Source organism: Pseudochaenichthys georgianus, unplaced genomic scaffold (genome assembly GCF_902827115.2).
Source record: "Pseudochaenichthys georgianus unplaced genomic scaffold, fPseGeo1.2 scaffold_567_arrow_ctg1, whole genome shotgun sequence".
NCBI lineage: Eukaryota > Metazoa > Chordata > Actinopteri > Perciformes > Channichthyidae > Pseudochaenichthys > Pseudochaenichthys georgianus.
The window spans coordinates 95,802-112,826 of NW_027263128.1; the positions used below are offsets into that span (position 1 = coordinate 95,802).

Consider the following 17,025-nt stretch of genomic DNA (forward strand, 5'->3'; position numbering starts at 1 on the left):
CACAGTGTGTCCTCTGTCCTCTGTCCTCACGTCCTCTGTCCTCTGTCTGCAGCTGATCCCGATGCCGGTCCTGTACGGAGTCTTCCTCTACATGGGAGTGTCCTCGCTCAAAGGCATCCAGGTCTGTCCGTCCTGTGTGTGTGTGTGTGTGTGGTGTGTGTGTGTGTGTGTGTGTGTGTGTGTGGTGTGTGTGTGTGTGTGGGTGTGTGTGTGTGTGTGTGGTGTGTGTGTGTGGTGTGTGTGTGTGTGTGTGTGTGTGTGTGTGGTGTGTGTGTGTGTGTGTGTGTGTGTGTGTGTGTGTGTGTGTGTGTGTGTGTGGTGTGTGAGTGCGCGTGTGTGTGCTTTTATCCAAAGCGACGTACAATAAGTGCGTTCGACCAACAAAATACAAACTTGAAGAAAACAGAATCATAAAGTACATCAGGTTTCATAGAGCCAAACATTTCAAGTGCTACTCAACTGGCTTTAGGTAAGCCAGTCCTTTATTAGTATATAAGTGCTTTGTTAATAGTTCTATCCTCGAGGTGGAGTCGAAAGAGATGAGCTTCAGTCTGGAAGGTGTGTGAGCTATCTGCTGTCCTGATGTCAATGGGAGCTCATTCCACCATCTTGGAGCCAGGATAGCAAACCCACGTGTTTTCTGCTGATGGGAACTTGGGTCCCCTTCGCAGTGAGGGTGCAGCGAGTCGTTCGGCTGATGCAGAGCGGAGTGCACGTGCTGGGTGCACGGTTTAACCATGTCCTGGATGTAGGAAGGGCCAGATCCATTCGCAGCATGGTACGCAAGTACCAGTGTCTTGAAGTGGATTCTAGCAGTTACCGGAAGCCTAGGAAGAGCTGAGAGCACCGATGAGGCAAAGGTAGAGGGGGAGAGGGAACGGAGGTTACGGCGGACAGGTGCAGGATGAGAAGAGATTAGTTTATGTTTGGAAAGGGGTAGAGAGAATGAGATGAAGAAGTGATCGGAGGTGTGGAGCGGGTTTACAGAGAGGTTAGAAGTAGTGCAGGTCCTTGAGAATATGAGATCAAGGACACTGCCAGCTTTATGAGTTGGTGGGGACGGAGACAGTGAGAAAGCAAAGGTGGTTAACAGAGATGTTAGTTCGTCTATCTTCCCCGTCTGGAGGTTGAAGTCTCCGAGAAGTACAGCGGGAGGGCCAGTTTCAGGGATGTGTGAGAGGAGAGGATCTAACTCCTCCAAGAAGTCTCCCAAGGCGCCTGGTGGACGGTAGAGAACAACAATGGTTCATAGCATAGGATGGGTTACTCTGACGGCATGGAATTCAAAGGTGGAAGGAGTGAAGTTAGGTAGCTTGAAGAGGGAGAAGCTCCATGTGGGAGAGAGCATGAGACCAGTGCCCCCTCCTCTGCCAGTGGGTCTGGGTGTATGGGAGAAGGAGTATGCTGTGGAGAGAGCAGGAGACCAGTGCCCCCTCCTCTGCCAGTGGGTCTGGGTGTGTGGGAGAAGGAATATGCTGTGGAGAGAGCTGCTGGGGGGGATGTGTTAGATGGAGTAATCCAGGTCTCAGTGAGAGCAAGGACATCCAGGGTCCAGGGGAGGCGGAGCCAGAGATGAAGTCGGCCTTAGGAACAGCTGACTGGCAGTTCCACAGGCCGCCTGAAACTAGATGCTGGATCTCAGTGGAGCACGTGGGATAGACGAGAGCAGGTTATATCGATTAGGAGATACACGGGGCCAGTGATAATAAATAAATACGTGCGTGTGCATCCTGCAGCTGTTCGACCGCATCAAGCTGTTCTGCATGCCGGCCAAACACCAGTCGGACCTGATCTACCTGCGCTACGTGCCGCTGTGGAAGGTGCATGTGTTCACCTGTGTGCAGCTCACCTGCCTCATCGTCCTCTGGACCATCAAAGCCTCGGCCGCCGCCGTCGTCTTCCCCATGATGGTGAGAGGACGCCTTTTGTTTTATCATTGTAACGTCATGTTGTTGCTTTGATCCTTATCATTTCACACGAAAGAATCCTCGAATAAAGAATATTTTCAGTCCACGTTTTTACATTATCTTTCTATTTTATTTTCGAATGCAGCGACTGTCACACAAACAGTATCTCTATAAAGGTTTGGGGGTTTTGAATGCAGGACTTTGACTGGTAACACTGCTAAATCTACTTTCACATTATCTTCTTCTGGCCTCGTCTTCCTGCAGGTCCTGGCTCTGGTGTTTATCCGGAAGCTTCTGGACTTCTGCTTCACAAAGAGAGAGCTGAGCTGGCTGGACGACCTGATCCCAGAGAGCAAGAAGAAGAAGGAGGACGACAAGAAGAAGAGGGAGAAGGAGGTGAGAAATACAATAGATCCGCACCATTACTCCCGTTACAAATCAGAAAGGATACCCTAGTGGTTCTCAACTGGTGGTTTCAAGATGTGTGAGTGGGAAAAAAGTCAGACTTTTATTTTGAAGGCCCGATTTCCAAACGCTGTGCATGCAGTCGGCGTTGGACTGGAAGTACCGCAGACCAAAACTTCTGTCTCGTAGTGATCATCTTCTCAATAAAACATCTGGCCAATCAGAATCAAGATGGTTGCCGGAAGTCCCCACGGAGAATAACTTTGCGGTAGAACTAGTCTTTATACATCCATGGGTACAACTTCAGAAACAAATGAACACGTAATGAACTATGACCCCCGGTCTGATGACTGACAGCTCACAGAGCAATGGGGGCTATCTCCCCTTACCCACAAAGTCCTCCACACAGACTCTCTCCTCTTTGCTCTTCTCTCTGTGAGGAGCAGCAAGCTGTCAGAACTAAGTGAAACACAAACAATGGCATAACATATTATTAATATGTCTAAAAATCTCCTCGGGGAGAATCCCCCCAGACCCCCTGCTGGGGTTGGGTTTCCAGCATGTGCCTTTTTATGTGATACAGTTAATCTTTGATTCCATCATCTCATTAAACCTTATTTAAAAGCATACTTTAGTTCTGTGAAGGGATATCAGGGATATGTTCACTGTACTTCACTTTCATTAATATTGGCTGCTGAAAAGCGTATATATATTACACATTACGATGTTTTGCTGAATAGATTTGAGTGGTTCAACATTTCGGGTCGCGATTTATTGACAAAGGAAAAAAGTGGGTCCCGAGGCCTGACCAGTTGAGAACACTGCTCTAGATGTATATTTCTAAAGCTCATGTTTATAATACTCTCACTGACGGAAGGGGAGGACAACGGTTTGAGATGTTCTGAAGAATTTTGAGATTTTCAGAAAAATTATTAATTTAGAAAATTTCAAAATAAAGTATGAATTTTGAAAAATTCAAAATAAGTCAGAATTTTGTAACTTTTTCAAAAGAAGCCTGCATTTTGAGATTTGGGGGGAAAAGTCTGAATTTTGACATTTTAAAAATAAAGTCTGAATTTAAAGATTTTCAAAATAAAGTCTGAATTTAAAGATTTTCAAAATAAGGTATTTATTTTTTTTGAGGATTTCAAAATAAAGCCTGAAATAAAAAATAAAAAGTCAACATTTTGAGTTTTTCAGAAAAGGTCTGAATTTTGAGATTTTCAAAATAAAGTCAGAATTTTAAGATTCTCAAAGGAAAAAAAAAGACCACATTTTGAGGTTTTCCAGACATTTTGTGTGTGTGTGTGTGTGTGTGTGTGTGTGTGTGTGTGTGTGTGTGTGGTGTGTGTGTGTGTGTGTGTGTGTGTGTGTGTGTGTGTGTGTTGTGTGTGTGTGTGTGTGTGTGTGTGTGGTGTGTGCAGGATGCTGAGAGGATGACGGAGGAGGTGGAGGACGATGCTCCGTACGACATCAGCGTCCCGATTCAAGCTCTGAAGGGACGGTGAGTCTAACATCACTATGATCCCTGTAAATACACTGCAGCACACATCATATATCGTGTGTGTGTGTGTGTGTGTGGTGTGGTGTGTGTGTGTGTGTGTGTGTGTGTGTGTGTGTGTGTGTGTGTGTGTGTGTGTGTGTGTGTGTGTTGTGTGTGTGTGTGTGTGTGTGTGTGTGTGTGTGTGTGTGTGTGTGTGTGTGTGTGTGTGCAGTGCGGACCCCTCGGAGGTGAACATCTCAGATGAAATGTCTAAGAGTGGGATCTGGAGGTCGATGAACCCTGACAGCGGCAGAGCTCTGAAGCGCTGCAGCAGGTGAGAGACATGTCCTATAAACATAATTACGGGTTTCATGAAGGTTGCTTTATTTCTTTTATGAAAGAAAAAAATATATTAAAAATAATAGGCGCTTTCACAGCAAGTACTTTTCCCAGGAATAGTCCCCGGAACTCTTTAATTCCTGAACTATTCTAGCAGATCGCGTTCACACCGGAATAAGTCCCTGGGGGAGGATTAGGCAAATGAAACCGCTTCTTCTTCTGCTTTGGGTTTACTGGCAGGGCCGCAAACCACTTCACGGCGTATACTGCCACCTGAAGTCCCCGGCCGGAAGTCCCCGGAGTAAACGGCCAGAACGCCGACACCTCCCCCATCTCCACCGCTCCCATGTTTTATTTTGTGTTGCCATAAGTCAGTTTCTCTGCGTTTCTGCGCTGGGCTAATGCTAATAATGCTAATGCAAGCAAATAAAATGGCGGCTTCACAAACACTTTTGGAGTTTTACGGGGCGTGGTTTGCAATCCGCCCAGCCAATCAGAAACTGGAAGCTTTCCTCTCAGGAAAGCCCCCACCTCTCCAGCAGGGACGGAAAAGGGGGGGGGGGGGTTCCCGAAAAAAAGTTCCAGATCTCTTTGGTGTGAACGCAACATCCCAGGAACTATACCGGGAAAAGTACTCCGGTGTGAAAGCCGCCTATTAAGATAAACGTAAGAAGTTAGAAGTTTAAGACTTTTGAATAATAATTAAAACAATGAGAAAATAGAACAAAATATTTGTATTAACAGAAAATCAAATATTTGTTTATGTACCGACAGAAATTTAAAGCTTCATTAAAAATCCTCAAAATGTGCTTTAAATGTAAAAGAGAGAGGAAGTTCTAATAACTTTTATCAATCTGTTGCAATAATCCAGATTTTATTAGACGGATGAAAAGGTTTTATGATCGAGGTGCAAACTCGTGTCCTTATGAGAGACTTACGAGAGACTGTGAGAGACTTACGAGAGACTTACGAGAGGCTGCTGTGTTGCCTCGGGAGAAGCTGCCGAGCGTCCAGATCAGCGTGGAGGACGAGGACGGGCGCAAGGACGCTGAGACCCCCCTATGATGCCTCCTTATGATGCCTCCTTATGATGCCCCTTATGATGTCCCTTATGATGCCTCCTTATGAGGCCCCCTATGATGCCCCCTTATGATGCCCCCCTATGATGCTCCTTATGATGCCTGCCTCCTTATGATGCCTCCTTATGATGCCTCCTTATGATGCCCCCTTATGATGCCTCCTTATGATGCCTCCTTATGATGCCTACTTATGAGGCCTCCTTATGATGCCTCCTTATGATGCCTCCTTATGAGGCCCCCTATGATGCCCCTTATGATGCCCCTTATGATGCCTCCTTATGATGCCTCCTTATGATGCCCCTTATGATGCCTCCTTATGATGCCTCCTTATGATGCCCCTTATGATGCCTCCTTATGATGCCCCCTTATGATGCCCCTTATGAGACCTCCTTATGATGTCCCCTTATGATGCCTCCTTATGAGGCCCCTTATGATGTCTCCTTATGATGCCCCCTTATGATGCCCCTTATGAGGCCCCTTATGATGCCCCCTTATGATGCCCGTAGAGTCAGCATGTAGTGATAGTTTAGTTCCCTGTAGAGTCAGCATGTAGTGATAGTTTAGTTCCCTGTAGAGTCAGCATGTAGTGATAGTTTTAGTTCCCTGTAGAGTCAGCATGTAGCTATAGTTTAGTTCCCCGTAGAGTCAGCATGTAGTGATAGTTTAGTTCCCCGTAGAGTCAGCGTGTAGGATAGTTTAGTTCCCTGTAGAGTCAGCATGTAGCTATAGTTTAGTTCCCTGTAGAGTCAGCATGTAGCGATAGTTTAGTTCCCTGTAGAGTCAGCATGTAGTGATAGTTTAGTTCCCTGTAGAGTCAGCGTGTAGTGATAGTTTAGTTCCCTGTAGAGTCAGCGTGTAGTGATAGTTTAGTTCCCTGTAGAGTCAGCGTGTAGTGATAGTTTAGTTCCCTGTAGAGTCAGCGTGTAGTGATAGTTTAGTTCCCTGTAGAGTCAGCATGTAGTGATAGTTTAGTTCCCTGTAGAGTCAGCATGTAGTGATAGTTTAGTTCCCTGTAGAGTCAGCATGTAGTGATAGTTAGTTCCCTGTAGAGTCAGCGTGTAGTGATAGTTTAGTTCCCTGTAGAGTCAGCATGTAGTGATAGTTTAGTTCCCTGTAGAGTCAGCATGTAGTGATAGTTTAGTTCCTGTAGAGTCAGCAGTGTAGTGATAGTTTAGTTCCCTGTAGAGTCAGTGTGTAGTGATAGTTCAGTTCCCTGTAGAGTCAGCATGTAGTGATAGTTTTAGTTTCCCTGTAAGTCAGTGTGTAGTGATAGTTTTAGTTTCCCTGTAGAGTCAGCATGTAGTGATAGTTTAGTTCCCTGTAGAGTCAGCATCGTGTAAGTGATAGTTAGTTTCCGGTAGAGGTCAGGCGTGTAGTGATAGTTTAGTTCCCTGTAGAGTCAGCGTTGTAGTGATAGTTTAGTTCCCTGTAGAGTCAGCATGTAGTGATAGTTTAGTTCCCTGTAGAGTCCAGCATGTAGTGATAGTCTAGTTTCCCCTGTAGAGTCAGCATGTAGTGATAGTTAGTTCCCTGTAGAGTCAGCATGTAGTGATAGTTTAGTTCCCTGTAGAGTCAGCATGTAGTGATAGTTTAGGTTCCCTGTAGAGTCAGCGGTGTAGTGATAGTTTAGTTCCCTGTAGAGTCAGCGTGTAGTTATAGTTTAGTTCCCTGTAGAGTCAGCATGTAGTGATAGTTTAGTTCCCTGTAGAGTCAGCATGTAGTGATAGTTTAGTTCCCTGTAGAGTCAGTGTGTAGTTATAGTTTAGTTCCCTGTAGAGTCAGCGGTGTAGTGATAGTTTAGTTCCCTGTAGAGTCAGCATGTAGTGATAGTTTAGTTCCCTGTAGAGTCAGCATGTAGTGATAGTTTAGTTCCCTGTAGAGTCAGCGTGTAGTTATAGTTTAGTTCCCTGTAGAGTCAGCGTGTAGTGATAGTTTAGTTCCCTGTAGAGTCAGCATGTAGTGATAGTTTAGTTCCCTGTAGAGTCAGCATGTAGCTATAGTTTAGTTCCCTGTAGAGTCAGCATGTAGTGATAGTTTAGTTCCCTGTAGAGTCAGCATGTAGCTATAGTTTAGTTCCCTGTAGAGTCAGCATGTAGTGATAGTTTAGTTCCCGGTAGAGTCAGCGTGTGGTCACAGTGTGTCCTCTGTCCTCTGTCCTCACGTCCTCTGTCCTCTGTCTGCAGCTGATCCCGATGCCGGTCCTGTACGGAGTCTTCCTCTACATGGGAGTGTCCTCGCTCAAAGGCATCCAGGTCTGTCCGTCCTGTGTGTGTGTGTGTGTGTGTGTGTGTGTGTGTGTGTGTGTGTGTGTGTGGTGTGTGTGTGTGTGTGTGTGTGTGTGTGTGTGTGTGTGTGTGTGTGTGTGTGTGTGTGTGTGTGTGTGTGGTGTGTGTGTGTGTGTGTGTGTGTGTGTGTGTGTGTGTGTGTGGTGTGTGTGTGTGTGTGTGTGAGTGCGCGTGTGTGTGCTTTTATCCAAAGCGACGTACAATAAGTGCGTTCGACCAACAAAATACAAACTTGAAGAAAACAGAATCATAAAGTACATCAGGTTTCATAGAGCCAAACATTTCAAGTGCTACTCAACTGGCTTTAGGTAAGCCAGTCCTTTATTAGTATATAAGTGCTTTGTTAATAGTTCTATCCTCGAGGTGGAGTCGAAAGAGATGAGCTTCAGTCTGGAAGGTGTGTGAGCTATCTGCTGTCCTGATGTCAATGGGAGCTCATTCCACCATCTTGGAGCCAGGATAGCAAACCCACGTGTTTCTGCTGATGGGAACTTGGGTCCCCTTCGCAGTGAGGGTGCAGCGAGTCGTTCGGCTGATGCAGAGCGGAGTGCACGTGCTGGGTGCACGGTTTAACCATGTCCTGGATGTAGGAAGGGCCAGATCCATTCGCAGCATGGTACGCAAGTACCAGTGTCTTGAAGTGGATTCTAGCAGTTACCGGAAGCCTAGGAAGAGCTGAGAGCACCGATGAGGCAAAGGTAGAGGGGGAGAGGGGAACGGAGGTTACGGCGGACAGGTGCAGGATGAGAAGAGATTAGTTTATGTTTGGAAAGGGGTAGAGAGAATGAGATGAAGAAGTGATCGGAGGTGTGGAGCGGGTTTACAGAGAGGTTAGAAGTAGTGCAGGTCCTTGAGAATATGAGATCAAGGACACTGCCAGCTTTATGAGTTGGTGGGGACGGAGACAGTGAGAAAGCAAAGGTGGTTAACAGAGATGTTAGTTCGTCTATCTTCCCCGTCTGGAGGTTGAAGTCTCCGAGAAGTACAGCGGGAGGGCCAGTTTCAGGGATGTGTGAGAGGAGAGGATCTAACTCCTCCAAGAAGTCTCCAAGGCGCCTGGTGGACGGTAGAGAACAACAATGGTTCATAGCATAGGATGGGTTACTCTGACGGCATGGAATTCAAAGGTGGAAGGAGTGAAGTTAGGTAGCTTGAAGAGGGAGAAGCTCCATGTGGGAGAGAGCATGAGACCAGTGCCCCCTCCTCTGCCAGTGGGTCTGGGTGTATGGGAGAAGGAGTATGCTGTGGAGAGAGCAGGAGACCAGTGCCCCCTCCTCTGCCAGTGGGTCTGGGTGTGTGGGAGAAGGAATATGCTGTGGAGAGAGCTGCTGGGGGGGGATGTGTTAGATGGAGTAATCCAGGTCTCAGTGAGAGCAAGGACATCCAGGGTCCAGGGGAGGCGGAGCCAGAGATGAAGTCGGGCCTTAGGAACAGCTGACTGGCAGTTCCACAGGCCGCCTGAAACTAGATGCTGGATCTCAGTGGAGCACGTGGGATAGACGAGAGCAGGTTATATCGATTAGGAGATACACGGGGCCAGTGATAATAAATAAATACGTGCGTGTGCATCCTGCAGCTGTTCGACCGCATCAAGCTGTTCTGCATGCCGGCCAAACACCAGTCGGACCTGATCTACCTGCGCTACGTGCCGCTGTGGAAGGTGCATGTGTTCACCTGTGTGCAGCTCACCTGCCTCATCGTCCTCTGGACCATCAAAGCCTCGGCCGCCGCCGTCGTCTTCCCCATGATGGTGAGAGGACGCCTTTTGTTTTATCATTGTAACGTCATGTTGTTGCTTTGATCCTTATCCATTTTCACACGAAAGAATCCTCGAATAAAGAATATTTTCAGTCCACGTTTTTACATTATCTTTCTATTTTATTTTCGAATGCAGCGACTGTCACACAAACAGTATCTCTATAAAGGTTTGGGGGTTTTGAATGCAGGACTTTGACTGGTAACACTGCTAAATCTACTTTCACATTATCTTCTTCTGGCCTCGTCTTCCTGCAGGTCCTGGCTCTGGTGTTTATCCGGAAGCTTCTGGACTTCTGCTTCACAAAGAGAGAGCTGAGCTGGCTGGACGACCTGATCCCAGAGAGCAAGAAGAAGAAGGAGGACGACAAGAAGAAGAGGGAGAAGGAGGTGAGAAATACAATAGATCCGCACCATTACTCCCGTTACAAATCAGAAAGGATACCCTAGTGGTTCTCAACTGGTGGTTTCAAGATGTGTGAGTGGGAAAAAAGTCAGACTTTTATTTTGAAGGCCCGATTTCCAAACGCTGTGCATGCAGTCGGCGTTGGACTGGAAGTACCGCAGACCAAAAACTTCTGTCTCGTAGTGATCATCTTCTCAATAAAACATCTGGCCAATCAGAATCAAGATGGTTGCCGGAAGTCCCCACGGAGAATAACTTTGCGGTAGAACTAGTCTTTATACATCCATGGGTACAACTTCAGAAACAAATGAACACGTAATGAACTATGACCCCCGGTCTGATGACTGACAGCTCACAGAGCAATGGGGGCTATCTCCCCTTACCCACAAAGTCCTCCACCACAGACTCTCTCCTCTTTGCTCTTCTCTCTGTGAGGAGCAGCAAGCTGTCAGAACTAAGTGAAACACAAACAATGGCATAACATATTATTAATATGTCTAAAAATCTCCTCGGGGAGAATCCCCCCAGACCCCCTGCTGGGGTTGGGTTTCCAGCATGTGCCTTTTTATGTGATACAGTTAATCTTTGATTCCATCATCTCATTAAACCTTATTTAAAAGCATACTTTAGTTCTGTGAAGGGATATCAGGGATATGTTCACTGTACTTCACTTTCATTAATATTGGCTGCTGAAAAGCGTATATATATTACACATTACGATGTTTTGCTGAATAGATTTGAGTGGTTCAACATTTCGGGTCGCGATTTATTGACAAAGGAAAAAAGTGGGTCCCGAGGCCTGACCAGTTGAGAACCACTGCTCTAGATGTATATTTCTAAAGCTCATGTTTATAATAACTCTCACTGACGGAAGGGGAGACAACGGTTGAGATGTTCTGAAGAATTTTGAGATTTTCAGAAAAATTATTAATTTAGAAAATTTCAAAATAAAGTATGAATTTTGAAAAATTCAAAATAAGTCAGAATTTTGTAACTTTTTCAAAAGAAGCCTGCATTTTGAGATTTGGGGGGAAAAGTCTGAATTTTGACATTTTAAAAATAAAGTCTGAATTTAAAGATTTTCAAAATAAAGTCTGAATTTAAAGATTTTCAAAATAAGGTATTTATTTTTTTGAGGATTTCAAAATAAAGCCTGAAATAAAAAATAAAAAGTCAACATTTTGAGTTTTTCAGAAAAGGTCTGAATTTTGAGATTTTCAAAATAAAGTCAGAATTTTAAGATTCTCAAAGGAAAAAAAAAGACCACATTTTGAGGTTTTCCAGACATTTTGTGTGTGTGTGTGTGTGTGTGTGTGTGTGTGTGGTGTGTGTGTGTGTGTGTGTGTGTGTGTGTGGTGTGTGTGTGTGTGTGTGTGTGTGTGTGTGTGTGTGTGTGTGTGTGTGTGTGTGCAGGATGCTGAGAGGATGACGGAGGAGGTGGAGGACGATGCTCCGTACGACATCAGCGTCCCGATTCAAGCTCTGAAGGGACGGTGAGTCTAACATCACTATGATCCCTGTAAATACACTGCAGCACACATCATATATCGTGTGTGTGTGTGTGTGTGTGTGTGTGTGTGTGTGTGTGTGTGTGTGTGTGTGTGTGTGTGTGTGTGTGTGTGTGTGTGTGTGTGTGTGTGTGTGTGTGTGTGTGTGTGTGTGTGTGTGTGTGTGTGTGTGTGTGTGTGTGTGTGTGTGTGTGTGTGTGTGTGTGCAGTGCGGACCCCTCGGAGGTGAACATCTCAGATGAAATGTCTAAGAGTGGGATCTGGAGGTCGATGAACCCTGACAGCGGCAGAGCTCTGAAGCGCTGCAGCAGGTGAGAGACATGTCCTATAAACATAATTACGGGTTTCATGAAGGTTGCTTTATTCTTTTATGAAAGAAAAAAATATATTAAAAATAATAGGCGCTTTCACAGCAAGTACTTTTCCCAGGAATAGTTCCCCGGAAATCTTTAGTTCTGGAACTTTCTAGCAGATCGCGTTCACACCGGAATAAGTCCCTAAGGGAGGATTAGGCAAATGAAGCCGCTTCTTCTTCTGCTTTGGGTTTACTGGCAGGCCGCAAACCACTTCACGGCGTATACTGCCACCTGAAGTCCCCGGCCGGAAGTCCCCGGAGTAAACGGCCAGAACGCCGACACCTCCCCATCTCCACCGCTCCCATGTTTTATTTTGTGTTGCCATAAGTCAGTTTCTCTGCGTTTCTGCGCTGGGCTAATGCTAATAATGCTAATGCAAGCAAATAAAATGGCGGCTTCACAAACACTTTTTGGAGTTTTACGGGGCGTGGTTTGCAATCCGCCCAGCCAATCAGAAACTGGAAGCTTTTCCTCTCAGGAAAGCCCCACCTCTCCAGCAGGGACGGAAAAGGGGGGGGGGGGTTCCCGAAAAAAAGTTCCAGATCTCTTTGGTGTGAACGCAACATCCCAGGAACTATACCGGGAAAAGTACTCCGGTGTGAAAGCGCCTATTAAGATAAACGTAAGAAGTTTAGAAGTTTAAGACTTTTGAATAATAATTAAAAAATGAGAAAATAGAACAAAATATTTGTATTAACAGAAAATCAAATATTTGTTTATGTACCGACAGAAATTTAAAGCTTCATTAAAAATCCTCAAAATGTGCTTTAATGTAAAAGAGAGAGGAAGTTCTAATAACTTTTATCAATCTGTGCAATAATCCAGATTTTATTAGACGGATGAAAAGGTTTTATGATCGAGGTGCAAACTCGTGTCCTTATGAGAGACTTACGAGAGACTTGTGAGAGACTTACGAGAGACTTACGAGAGGCTGCTGTGTTGCAGTCGGGAGAAGCTGCCGAGCGTCCAGATCAGCGTGGAGGACGAGGACGGGCGCAAGGACGCTGAGACCCCCCTATGATGCCTCCTTATGATGCCTCCTTATGATGCCCCCTTATGATGTCTCCTTATGATGCCTCCTTATGAGGCCCCCCTATGATGCCCCCTTATGATGCCCCCTTATGATGCCTCCTTATGATGCCTGCCTCCTTATGATGCCTCCTTATGATGCCTCCTTATGATGCCCCCTTATGATGCCTCCTTATGATGCCTCCTTATGATGCCTCCTTATGAGGCCTCCTTATGATGCCTCCTTATGATGCCTCCTTATGAGGCCCCCCTATGATGCCCCCTTATGATGCCCCCTTATGATGCCTCCTTATGATGCCTCCTTATGATGCCCCCTTATGATGCCTCCTTATGATGCCTCCTTATGATGCCCCCTTATGATGCCTCCTTATGATGCCCCCTTATGATGCCCCCTTATGAGACCTCCTTATGATGTCCCCTTATGATGCCTCCTTATGAGGCCCCCTTATGATGTCTCCTTATGATGCCCCCTTATGATGCCCCCTTATGAGGCCCCCTTATGATGCCCCCTTATGATGCCCCCTTATGATGCCCCCTTATGAGGCCCCCTTATGATGCCCCCTTATGATGCCCCCTTATGAGGCCCCCTTATGATGCCCCCTTATGATGCCCCCTTATGATGCCCCCTTATGAGGCCCCCTTATGATGCCCCCCTATGATGCCCCCATATGATGCCCCCTTATGATGCCCCCTTATTATGCCCCCTTATGAGGCCCCCTTATGATGCCCCCTTATGATGCCTCCTTATGATGCCTCCTTATGATGCCCCCTTATGATGCCCCCTTATGATGCCTCCTTGTGATGCCCCCTTATGATGTCTCCTTATGATGCCCCCTTATGATGCCCCCTTATGATGCCTCCTTATGAGGCCTCCTTATGATGCCTCCTTATGATGCCTCCTTATGATGCCTCCTTATGATGCAGCGCCTCGTTATGATGCCTCCTTATGATGCAGCGCCTCGTTATGATGCCTCCTTATGATGCCTCCTTATGATGCAGCGCCTCGTTATGATGCAGCGCCTCGTTATGACGCCTCGTTATGATGCAGGAGGACAGGGGCACCAATCACTGAGGTCCAAAGTGTGGGGGGAACAGCCAATCATGCTTCACCTCACCGTGCGTTTTCTCTAACGAGGTGCATTTTTTATATTGTCATCGTTTTAAGATGAGACCCCAGGAGCCAAAATGGCCGCCGACTTAAGAAACAGCTTCCTCAGTTTCTTTGGTCAGATTTAAGAAACACCTGAATTATAATTGTAATCGTTTTTTTATTGTTTTGACAAGGCTCTTCACCTCAGACCTATTTAATGTAATTGATCATGCTGATTGTGTGTGTGTGTGTGTGTGTGTGTGTGTGTGTGTGTGTGTGTGTGTGTGTGTGTGTGTGTGTGTGTGTGTGTGTGTGTGTGTGTGTGTGTGTGTGTGTGTGTGTGTGTGTGTGTGTGTGTGTGTGTGTGTGTGTGTGTGTGTGTGTGTACCGTTGTGCCTGCAGTGACTGAATGACGTCACTGCTTATTGACATTTTAATAAATTCGGTTTGGTGACGACCAACAGATCTGACCCATTATTTATTAAAATACATCACATTCTAGGTTAATCACACACACACACACACCATGTATACATCACTTCAGGGGACATTACATTGACTTACATGCATTTCCTGGAGACTTATGCGAACCTTAACCAACACATTATTATTACATGTTAGACGCTTTATCCAAAGCGACTCACATACTCAATACTGTGGACAACATGCTGACTGCAGTGGGGTTTGAACCTGTGACCATGTAATCCCAACACCAAGGCTCTATCCACTGTGCCACACGCCTCCACACATGCCTAACCCTAACCCTAACCAAGTCTTCGCCCTAACATTAATGATTCCCCTCATGGAGACCTCCATTTTGTCCCCATAAGGGGGGCGAGTCCCCACATGTGACTGTGTGAACGGATGTAGGTCCCCACAAGGATGGTAATGCTACGAGACACACACACACACACACACACACACAGTTTGCCATCAGGAGCACCTCAGGGTTCAGTATCTTGCCCAAAGACACATCAACATGTTGGCTGTACGGACTGGGATCGAACCAACAACCTTCTGGTTGAAAGACGACGCACTCCCTCTAAATGGTGTCCGGAGGCTTTGAAAACTTTGTGAATAGCGATTCATTTGCTCAGAAAAACCACCTGAAGGCAGTCACTTCTTGAGCACGTTGCTGTCCTCAGAATCAGAATCAGGTTTATCACCAGGTAGGTTGACACGTACGAGGAATTTGACTTGCTGTCGTAGTGCATACATTGAAGTAAAACGAAAATGTAAAACACAGATAGAGAACTATTTTAAGAAAAGTATAAATTAATAACATTAAAAAATATATAGCAAAAAGTCAAATTCTGAGAAAAAGTGTAGATTCTTACAAACATCTAATTCTGAGCAATAAGCACAATTTCGAGTATGAAAATCTAATTCTGGTAAAAAAGTCAAATAAAGGAAAAATAAATTCTATGAAAAAGATCAAATTCTGAGGAAAAAAAGCCAAATTTCGAATAAAAAAATCTATTTCTGACAAAATAAGTAAAAATATCAAATTCTGAGGAAAAAAAGCCAAATTTCGAATAAAAAAATCTATTTCTGACAAAATAAGTAAAAATATCAAATTCTGAGGAAAAAAAGCCAAATTTCGAATAAAAAAATCTATTTCTGACAAAATAAGTAGTCTAGTAATTTCCTCTAAATTCGATAAAATTTAAATAAAGGTAAGCATAACGCCTCTTTTCAGAATCAGGTTTTTCACCAGGTAGTTTGACACATACGAGGAATTTGACTTGCTGCCATGGTGAAAACACTATTTTAAGAAAACTATAATAACATTGAAAAATAATTTAAAAAATATATAGCAGTATTTACATTGAAATAGAATGGAATAAATATGTGCAGTAATAAAAAAAGGCTGTTATCCGTGAGAGTGATAATCACATCCTGTTATCATCACGTGAACTCGGTGAATGCACCTTGAGCTCAGCGGTGCATTTATGAGACTGATTGAGCTCTACTATCTTTTCAAATCTGCCTTCAAGGTTGTTCGCTATGGGCTCATTTTCCTTAACGGAGTCTGCTTGGAAATACTAACGACAAGTGGAGGACGGAAAAAATCCTGATGTAAACTAAATTATCATATCCAACAAAGTGCTTCCTGGAGTAAAAACACCAACGACACATTCGCAGGTCATCGATGACACGTTATCTCGTCCGATAAAAACCTCTCCTGCTGATGTTCAGGTGTATATCAGTATGTAGTGTCTCTACTTTAAAGAGTCCTCTCCTGCTGATGTTCAGGTGTATATCAGTATGTAGTGTCTCTACTTTAAAGAGTCCTCTCCTGCTGATGTTCAGGTGTATATCAGTATGTAGTGTCTCTACTTTAAAGAGTCCTCTCCTGCTGATGTTCAGGTGTATATCAGTATGTAGTGTCTCTACTTTAAAGAGTCCTCTCCTGCTGATGTTCAGGTGTATATCAGTATGTAGTGTCTCTACTTTAAAGAGTCCTCTCCTGCTGATGTTCAGGTGTATATCAGTATGTAGTGTCTCTACTTTAAAGAGTCCTCTCCAGCTGATGTTCAGGTGTATATTAGTATGTAGTGTCTCTACTTTAAAGAGTCCTCTCCTGCTGATGTTCAGGTGTATATCACTATATAGTGTCTCTACTTTAAAGAGTCCTCTCCTGCTGATGTTCAGGTGTATATCAGTATGTAGTGTCTCTACTTTAAAGAGTCCTCTCCTGCTGATGTTCAGGTGTATATCAGTATGTAGTGTCTCTACTTTAAAGAGTCCTCTCCTGCTGATGTTCAGGTGTATATCAGTATGTAGTGTCTCTACTTTAAAGAGTCCTCTCCTGCTGATGTTCAGGTGTATATCAGTATGTAGTGTCTCTACTTTAAAGAGTCCTCTCCAGCTGATGTTCAGGTGTATATTAGTATGTAGTGTCTCTACTTTAAAGAGTCCTCTCCTGCTGATGTTCAGGTGTATATCACTATATAGTGTCTCTACTTTAAAGAGTCCTCTCCTGCTGATGTTCAGGTGTATATCAGTATGTAGTGTCTCTACTTTAAAGAGTCCTCTCCTGCTGATGTTCAGGTGTATATCAGTATGTAGTGTCTCTACTTTAAAGAGTCCTCTCCAGCTGATGTTCAGGTGTATATTAGTATGTAGTGTCTCTACTTTAAAGAGTCCTCTCCTGCTGATGTTCAGGTGTATATCACTATATAGTGTCTCTACTTTAAAGAGTCCTCTCCTGCTGATGTTCAGGTGTATATCAGTATGTAGTGTCTCTACTTTAAAGAGTCCTCTCCTGCTGATGTTCAGGTGTATATCAGTATGTAGTGTCTCTACTTTAAAGAGTCCTCTCCTGCTGATGTTCAGGTGTATATCAGTATGTAGTGTCTCTACTTTAAAGAGTCCTCTCC

General features: G+C 44.8%; 1 protein-coding gene across 1 annotated transcript in view; it reads left to right on the forward strand.

Moving 5' to 3' along the window:
- Positions 1-12,763, forward strand: part of LOC117443253 (sodium bicarbonate cotransporter 3-like) — a 65,496-nt gene extending 52,733 nt beyond the window's left edge. The window contains exons 18-23 of the mRNA XM_034079218.2: positions 53-121; positions 1,737-1,910; positions 2,172-2,303; positions 3,737-3,816; positions 4,028-4,129; positions 12,469-12,763. Coding sequence (XP_033935109.1) covers positions 53-121; positions 1,737-1,910; positions 2,172-2,303; positions 3,737-3,816; positions 4,028-4,129; positions 12,469-12,544 — 633 coding nt within the window. The 3' untranslated portion in view covers positions 12,545-12,763. The remainder of the gene's footprint in view (positions 1-52; positions 122-1,736; positions 1,911-2,171; positions 2,304-3,736; positions 3,817-4,027; positions 4,130-12,468) is intronic.
- The last annotated feature ends 4,262 nt before the right edge of the window (positions 12,764-17,025 follow it).